The 9480-nt window shown below is 42.1% G+C and overlaps 1 protein-coding gene across 1 annotated transcript; it reads left to right on the top strand.

Moving 5' to 3' along the window:
• The first annotated feature begins 433 nt into the window (after positions 1–433).
• Positions 434–1492, top strand: LOC145089108 (uncharacterized). The gene has a single exon (XM_079027599.1). The coding sequence runs from the start codon at positions 434–436 to the stop codon at positions 1490–1492; it is 1059 nt and encodes a 352-aa protein (XP_078883725.1).
• Positions 1493–9480: the final 7988 nt, after the last annotated feature.

Raw genomic sequence — 9480 nt, 5'->3', positions numbered from 1 at the left:
CAGCTCATGGACCGACATGAGACCTTTCCATGATCAGTTCTATCCCGATTCAAGAGTCTCATGTCTTAGAAATGAGATTTGTGGAATCCGCCAAGGTCAAAATGAGACTTTCCACGATTATTGGGAGAGGTTCAACAACTTGTGCTATAGTTGCCCACAACACCAAATTCCGGAACAACTCCTCATTCAACACTTTTATGAGGGATTGTTGCCAATGGAGGGAAGAGTAGTTGATGCCTCAAGTGGTGGAGATGTATTTAGTAAAACCCCACAACAAACAAGACAACTTTTTAACACCATAGCCGCGAATTCTCAACATTTTGGTCCTCGCCAAGATATGAATAGAGACACACAACACAAAGTCAATGAAGTGGGAACATCAAATCTTGAGTCTCAAATAAAAGATCTAACTTCCGTTTTCCAAAAGCTAGTCATGGGACAAACTCCACAAGTTATGGTTTGTGGAATATGTGCAACAATGGGACATCCTACGGATATGTGTCCCTTCCTTCAAGAAGATGTGGAGCATGTGAATGCGATTGGAGAGTTCCAAAACTACCACAAAAAACCATCCGGTTACCAAAATGCATATAATTCAAGTTGGAAGCCAAATCCCATCATGAGCTACAACCCAAGACCATTGCCTCAAAATGCATTGGTTAGACCATCCTATCCACCACCACAACCTCATTACCGACATCAACAACCACACTATCAACCCAAAACGCACCCTCTACATTATCATCAACAACATCCTCAATCTCAACCAAGTAGCTCTGGAATGTCTCTTGAAGACATTGTCAAATCCCTAGCCACTAGTACCCAACATTTCCAAAAAGAGACAAGGACTAGTATCTCCAATCTTGAAGCACAAATGGGAGACATAGTTACATCTATAAGCAAGTTGGAATCCCGTGGTAAACTCCCTTCTCAAACCGAAAAGAACCCAAACGTCAATGTGGTGACCTCGAGAAGTGGGAAACAAGCCGGAGAAAGTAGTTCAAAGAAGAAGCCAAGGGAAGAAGAGGAAGAGATAGAGATCATTCCCATTGAAGAACCTATAATCAAGAATGATGCACAAGCCGGAGTTCCAAAGAAGACTACCCCTCTAGTAACACCAATAGTCACTCAACCACCGTTCCCCTCCCGACTTGCAACTTCAAAGAAGAATATGGAAGAGAAAGAGATTTTGGACACCTTCCGAAAGGTGGAAGTAAACATCCCTTTACTTGATGCAATCAAACAAATCCTGAGATATGCAAAATTCTTAAAGGATCTTTGCACCAACAAGAGGAAGTTGAAGGGAAATGAGAAAATTTGGATGAATGAAAGCGCATCCGCGGTTTTACAAAGGAAACTTCCACCCAAATGTAAAAAGATCCCGGAATGTTCACGGTTCCTTGCAAAATTGGAGATGTCACTTTTAGTAGTGTTATGCTTGATCTTGGTGCCTCTATCAATGTCATGCCCTATTCGGTGTATGAATCATTGAATTTCGGACCCTTAAGTGAAACCGGTGTCATAATCTCTCTTGCGGATAAATCAAGTGTCTTTCCTAGAGGTGTTTCAGAAGACGTCCTAGTGCAAGTGAACCAATTGGTCTTCCCGACGGATTTCTATGTGATTGATCTAGATGAGAAAGTGTCCTCTAAATCGGCTCTAATCTTTCTTGGGAGACCGTTTTTGAAGACGGCTAGGACGAAGATCGATGTGTATGCGGGAAGTTTGACAATGGAGTTTGATGGCGAAACAATAAGTTTTAATATATATGATGCCATGAGATATCCTAGTGATGTTTCATCTTTGTACTTTGTTGATGTTGTTGAGCCAATTACTCAAGAATTGTTTGAGTTATCTAACGATGATATGTTGGAGATGATCTTAAGCAAATGATTTGATTATGGGAGGCTAGCCGAGCAATTAAAGCTTTATTCTTTGGATCCAGAAGTTGAGAAGTTGGTAAATAAAATGGAGATGAAGAAATCCACAAGACTAGATGACAAGCAAATTGAATTGCCCCCAACTCATACAAAATTGTCTCCATCCCTTGGTCAACCACCCGAATTGGAATTGAAGGTCTTACCTCAACACTTGAAGTATGCCTACTTGGGAAAGAACAAAACCGTTCCGGTTATCATTTCAACTCACTTAACCTAATTTGAAGAAGAGCAACTCCTCAAGGTGTTGAAGGAGCATAAAGAAGCCATGGGTTGGACGATTGTAGATATTAAAGGATTGAGTCCCTCCACTTGTATGCACAGGATCGTAATGGAGGATGAATGCAAGCCAAGCCGGGACGCATAAAGAAGGTTGAATCCGCCAATGATGGAAGTGGTCAAGAAAGATATTTTGAAGCTCCTAGATGCGGGGATGATCTATCCAATCTCGGATAGCAAGTGGGTAAGCCCGGTGCAAGTCGTTCCAAAGAAGACGAGAATCATGGTGGTCGAAAACAACAAAGGTATGATGGTCCCCACCCGTGTGCAAAACGGGTGGAGAGTATGTATTGACTACCGTAAGCTCAATGCAAGCACACGAAAAGATCATTTCCCATTGCCTTTCATTGAGCAAATGTTAGAAAGGTTGGCCGGAAAATCTCATTATTGTTGTCTCGACGGGTATTCTGGTTTTCACCAAATCCTAGTGGCACCTGAAGAGCAAGAAAAGACGACCTTTACATGTCCATTTGGTACTTTTGCATACCGGAGAATGCCATTTGGATTGTGTAATGCCCCGACCACTTTCCAACGTTGTATGGTTAGTATGTTTTCAGAATACGTTGAAAACATAATTAAGGTTTTTATGGATGATTTCATGGTATATGGCAACTCTTTTCAAGAATGTTTGACTAATCTCACAAAAATTTTAAAAACATGCATTGAAACAAACTTAGTTTTGAATTTTGAGAAATGTCATTTCATGGTGAGTCAAGGTCTCATTTTGGGTCACATTGTGTCTAAAAAAAGGAATTGAGGTAGATAAGGCCAAAATTGATGTTATTCAAAGCTTACCTTACCCGACTTGTGTTCGGGAAGTTTGTTCTTTTTTGGGCCATGCAGGTTTCTACCGAAGGTTCATCAAGGATTTTTCAAAGATAACAAGACCGATGTGCCAACTCTTGCAAAAGGAGGTTGATTTCGAGTTCAATGAGGCATGTAAAGAAGCTTTTGGCAAGCTCAAGGAGTTGCTTACATCCGCTCCCATCATGCAAGCACCAAATTGGGATCTCCCCTTTGAGATCATGTGTGATGCAAGCAACTATGCAATAGGTGCCGTTTTGGGTCAAAAGAATGGGAGGGCCTCCCACATGATCTATTATGCATCAAGGACACTAGACAATGCTCAAAGCAACTACTCTACCATGGAGAAGGAGCTATTGGCCATAGTGTTCTCTTTGGAGAAGTTTCAGCAATATCTACTTGGCACCAAAGTTATAGTGTATTCGGATCATGCGGCTCTCAAATACTAGATGAGAAAAAAAGATGCAAAACCGAGACTTATCCGGTGGATCCTATTGTTCCAAGAATTTGACTTGGAAATCTAGGACAAGAGCGGATGCGAGAACCTCGTTGCCGATCATCTAAGCCGGATCACTTCAAATGAAACTCCTCTCCCCTTGCGGGACGAGTTTCCGGATGAGCATCTCTTTTCCCTTACTCAATCTATTCCTTGGTATGCCGATATCGTTAACTTTTTGGTCACAAAAAGGTATCCTGACACATTCACACGTGCTCAAAAAGACAAGCTAAAAAATGATGCAAAATACTATGTGTGAGATAAGCCTTATTTGTGGAAACATTGTCCCGATCAAATCATTCGGCGATGTGTACCCCAACAAGAACATCAATCTATTTTGCAATTCTGTCATGAATTTGCTTGTGGGGGACACTTCGGACCTAGCCGAACCTTGAGAAAGGTTCTTGAATGTGGACTATTTTGGCTAACCATGTCAGACAGTTACTTGTTTTGCAAAAGTTGTGAACGGTGTCAAATGACAGGAAAAATTTCGCAAAAGAACGAAATGCCCCAAAATCCAATCCTTGTTTGTGAAAAATTTGACGTATGGGGGGTTGATTTCATGGGCCCATTTCCCGTTTCGTTTGGCAACGTTTACATCTTGCTCGCAGTTGACTATGTTTCTAAGTGGGTTGAGGCTAAAGCCACAAGATTGGATGATGCCAAAACGGTTATCGAGTTTTTGAAATCTAATGTGTTTGTGAGATTTGGTGTACCTAGGGCTTTGATTAGTGATAGAGGGACGCACTTTTGCAACAAAATGATGGAAGCTTTATTGAAAAAGTATAAAGTGACCCATCGTGTCTCTACCGCCTACCACCCTTTAACGAATGGTCATGTGGAGGTCTCGAATCGTGAAGTGAAGTCTATTCTAGAGAAAATAGTGAACCCGACAAGGAAAGATTGGAGTTTGAGGCTTGACGATGCCTTATGGGCCTATCAGACCGCTTATAAGACCCCGATGGGAATGTCGCCCTTCAGATTGGTTTTTGGAAAACCATGTCATCTTCCTGTTGAATTAGAGCACCGCACATTTTGGGCGGTCAAGCAGTGCAATTTCAACATTGACGAGGTGGGAAGGCATAGGAAACTTCAGCTCCAAGAGCTAGAAGAATTGAGAAATAACTCCTATGAAAATGCAAGGATTTAAAAGGAGAAAACGAAGCTCTTCCACGACAAGTCCATCACCCAGAAGCATTTTGAACCGGGGCATAGGGTCTGACTATACCATTCACGATGGAAGTTATTTCCAGGCAAGCTAAGGTCAAGATGGATTGGACCTTTTGTTGTGATAAAGACCTTTGACCATGGGGCGGTGGAAATTCAAAGCAAAAAGACGGGACAAATTTTCAAAGTCAATGGGCACCGGTTGAAGCCATTCTATGAAGGTTTTAGTGCTAATGCCCTTGAAATCATCCATTTGGATGTCCCGATGTGTTGAAGAAAGCTAGGAAGACGTCTCGCCAAAGACGTTAAAGAAGGGCATTTTTGGAAAGCAATGTGCTTTTAGCATTTTTCAAATTCAAATAAATCATTTTGCAATGCGTTTTTTTTTTGGGATTCAAATAAATTTTTGAAAGGTTTCACCAATCGTTCCCCGTTACTCCAAATTTTGTCAAAATTTTGAAACCGGGCCTTACGGGGATCGTTTTGGCTTAAAAATCAAGTTTTTTTGGAAAAATCTCATTTTTGATGTGCAGGCGTACCCGCGGCCCGCGTGGCTTTTAGGCTTAAGGCATGCGCGACCCGCGTAGAACAACGATCAGATTGTGGAACAGCACCCGTGGCCAGCCCGCGTCCCGAGCCCAACCCACGTGAAAGATCAGAAGGTCCAGAGGTTTTCTTAGCAATTAGACGCGGCTAGCGCGCGGCCCGAGCCTTGCCCGCGTGGATGTTTTGAAGCAAACTTGGAATTTTTTTTGAGCAATCAGTTCCCGCGGCCAGCCCGCGGCCCGAGTGCCACCCACGTAGAAGGCTACCTTGTTCGCTGTTGGATCTGCCAGGTATTAGAGGCTAGACGCGGCCAGCACGCGGCCCGCGCCCTACTCGCGTGTTGGTCGTTTGGCTGATTTCTTGGAGCTGTTGATTGCTTTGACTTTTGTTGACCAAGGGTTTTAATGAGTTGACCAACATTGACTCGGGTTTGACCCTTCTTGACCATAGATGAAACTCCTCCTGCCTTCTTCTTTCTCATTCAAACTCTACAAATTCCTCCATTCTCTCCCTAGAAGCTCAAGAACACTAAACCCATTTCTAAAAAAAATCCATTTTACCGGAGTTCTACCGGTCGGAATCTCGTGAAACCACCACCATTCTTCGCCATTTTTCACCCTCTACAAACCCCACCAAAATTCCGGTCCGATCTGTGGCCGGAATTCCGGGCGCCACCACCACCTTCTTTCACGTTTTCCGGCCAACTCCGGCCACCATTCGAGATTCCGAACACAGGGTTTTGTTTCTCTCCTCAAGGGCTTTCTAACCATACCAATCTTTCTGCAAAAACTCACGAAAAATTTCCATCTAATTTCAGGTGCTGCCACTCCATTAGTCGGAAAGTCATCTTAAACTCGTTTGTGGGGTTGTTTTAGCGATTAAAGCGTCAAATACGGAGCAAAATTGCAAGCTTGGGGTATGTCTTGACGAAATCTTTTTGGTGGCACTAATTCATCTCGGGTCTAGGAAATTGGGTAATTTCACTCCTTTCACTTGATTATTTACACCTCAATTTCCCGTTTGTTGTTGGTATTGTGTACCTTTGTTGTGGCTTGAGAGTTATTATTGGTAGAATTTTGTCCCAAATAAATGTCCAAACGTGCAAAGACGGGGACAAGAGCTACTTCCTCTAAAGGAGGGTCAAAAGGAAAATCCAAGGATGCCCCGTTTCGTTTGTTGAATCGCGAGGACCGTCAAACTTATGATTTTCTCGTTTCAAATAAGCGTCAAGTCAAGTCAACAAAATGCCTCAATAGGGAATCTTTTGCTAGTCTTGGGGTACTCGATGGAGTCCAAGCATTATTTAACAACATCGGGAGGGGTCAATTCCTCTATAACCGCGCCGCCATCTATGTTGAACCCACCTTGGAATTTCTTGCCACATTCAATCCCGAGGAGGAAGCCCAAACTGTCACCTTCCAAATGCTCGATGAGAAACGATCTCTACCGCTTCGGGTCATGAACGCTCTGATGGGCGCTCCAGTGGACAACCTATATTACCAATAAGACCCATGGCCCAGAAACTTCAATGAACATTACTTTTGGCAACAAATTACCAACGAGCCACAATATTCATCGTCTTCCTCAAAGGCCTCCTTCATAATTCACCCATGTTTGCGCCTAGAGCATCGAATTCTCACATGCACCATTTTCCCCCGCTCAGAAGTGGGACAAATTTCAAAGGCGAAATTATTTTTTCTTTGGTGCATGACTCGTGAGAATGGTCCGCGACCGGATTTTGCCTCCTTTTTCTTCACCAAGTGTTACAACCTCACAATTATGGACAAATGAGACATTTTCATTGGGGGATTAATCACCCTCATTGCATATCGGCCACCGCTTCAACTTCATCTCTCTACTCTTCCATTCGAGAAGGCTTCCGGCCCCTCTATCCTTGATGGCCACGCACATCGCCAAATGCAACTCATCCGGGATTCGGTCTTCGGTCCCATGTGGATTTTTTCCAACCAACCATAGCTCATTCTCCCCCATGACTGTATAGGGAGTTTTGAGCCAACCGATCCCGAGCAATGGATCATTCCATCAAACTACCCTCCACCTGTAGATGATGAGATGACTAGTTTCAGCCTGCACAACAATTTGTCGAGCCTCAGTTTCAGCAGCAACAGCAGCAGGGGGGATACGAAGTCCCACCATATTTCCCCCCTACGTTCTTTGACCAATTTGCCACAATGTTCTCCACGGTGCAGCGTATCGACACCTAAACGCAAGAGAACACGAGAGCCATCCAAGATGTGGCGAGTCGCGTTGATCGATTGGAGCAGTCCTTCCCTCCTACTTCCCGACAGGTCCAAGATATGTGGGACTACCATTATCGCCACGGGCATTTCCCGCCGCCCGACCCTCCGATTTAGGTTCTTTCCGCCCTTTCCTTAAGCATTGAGGACAATGCTTGTTCTTAAGCTTGGGGTGGGGCATTTCCCTTATATTTTACTTTCTCATGCATTTTTAGCTAGGTTGCATAACATTTTAGTATTAAGCTAATTTCCATTCATTTTTTTTTATTTATTTAAAATTTCAAAAAGATTTTATTTTCTTCTTTTTCACCTTTTATATTTTTGCATAACATTTAGCCTAAGGCATTAGCATTCATGCATTTTTGTTGTCTGTTTATTCTCACCTCTCTTAGACGCCATGGAACTGTTGGGTTATGAGCATTCTAACACTCCTAAGTGTACATGCAACCCTAAATACCTTGGATCTATGTTTTCTCTATTATACACGCAAATAAGAACATCCAAGGTATTATCCTAATCTAGCATACAAAACAATAACTATAGCAAGATAGAATACATACATCTTTGGTGTAGAAAGTCTTCATGAAGGTTGAGTGCCAAGTGCCCCAAGTGTGACACCTCAAATGGAATCACAATCACCAAAACACTTAGAAAAACTTGAGAGAATTCTACAACTCATGAAATCGGCTAGCCCTTTCTTTTTACACACTAGTGGCCGATTTTGGTCAAGAATAAGATGCTTATATAGTTAGGGTTACACCATGTAAACCCTAATTGACATGGCCTTTCATTTCCATTATCCATGGGTACAAATACACCATGGAACATCCATGGACCATCCTATGGGTTTTAGCCCAACTTGATTATCCATGGAGCATTAGCCCACTATACAAGTATGGATGATTTACACAATCAACCCATATATTTAATTAGTCTTCTTTTGATCACTTAATTAATCCTAGATTAATTCTTGATCAATACTAATTAAATAATCTTATTATTCTTATTATTAATATACTAGAACTTATAATATATTAATAACCATAAGTGTCTTATTTCTCCCATTATAGTCTATCCAAGTGCATGATGGAATGCAACCCAAATGGACCATGCCGGGTCGGGTCAAATCTTACCAATTATAGTTATGGACTTAGACATTAATCCAATAGTCTCCCACTTGGATAAGTCTAAAACTATTATTGCGTATGACTTCAGGAACCAACTGGCAATCGTAGCTCTCAAAAGCTTCTGTCGAACTCTGACCTTGTAGATGAACTCTGACCTTTGTCAATGACTTGTCCATTAGATAAGGGATCATATATTCCTCCATTCTAGATATCATATGGACTGAGACATGGATTATAATCATTCTCTCTGTCCATTTGTTGTTTCCCGATTTTCGATTTATGACGACTGACTAATTGAACAAATCAAATCAGTCCTGGCCCGGCCGAGCACTTCCATTTGTCATCATCAAATCATCGAGGGGCCCACAGATATCGCTTTTATGCCGAAGGTAAAAGGAACGGATAAACTTCGACTCATATGGCTTGTTCTACTACTTGTTGAATCATAAACAAAGGCACGTTTTATAACACCGAGTTACCGTATGCGTTTTCGTGCAATCAATGTACAACCAACTCATAGTAACAACTCATATCTCTAGGTTTGAAGAATATAAGATATTATCGTCTCATGATCACTCGTGATAAAATCCATGAAGTGAATCCAATGAGCGCGGGTTGAATCCAATACTCAGAACTTATGAGCACTCATGAGTGTTGTAGCCCTTTGTCCAACACCTTAGACCTCTACAAGCCAACCCATGACAGTCTTAATTCATATCTACTTCCAACATATGACCGACTGTGGATGGTTTGAATAACTTAGTCATTCCGGAAGAATAACCCAGTTTATTCGGGAAGTCAAAACATGCAAAATGAAACACAATAATAATTGAATCCAATATGGTATCAACCCTTTGAACATAAAT

This window comes from Lactuca serriola, chromosome 2 (genome assembly GCF_051521515.1).
Source record: "Lactuca serriola cultivar US96UC23 chromosome 2, Lser_US96UC23_V15, whole genome shotgun sequence".
Lineage (NCBI taxonomy): Eukaryota > Viridiplantae > Streptophyta > Magnoliopsida > Asterales > Asteraceae > Lactuca > Lactuca serriola.
The sequence above is the reverse complement of the archived record's forward strand: the minus strand, read 5'-3'. Positions and strand labels throughout refer to the sequence as shown.

What these genes read in the sequence shown, in the direction of transcription:
- LOC145089108 (XM_079027599.1), top strand. Translation starts at nt 434, where the DNA reads ATGGGACAAACTCCACAAGTTATGGTTTGTGGAATATGTGCAACAATG.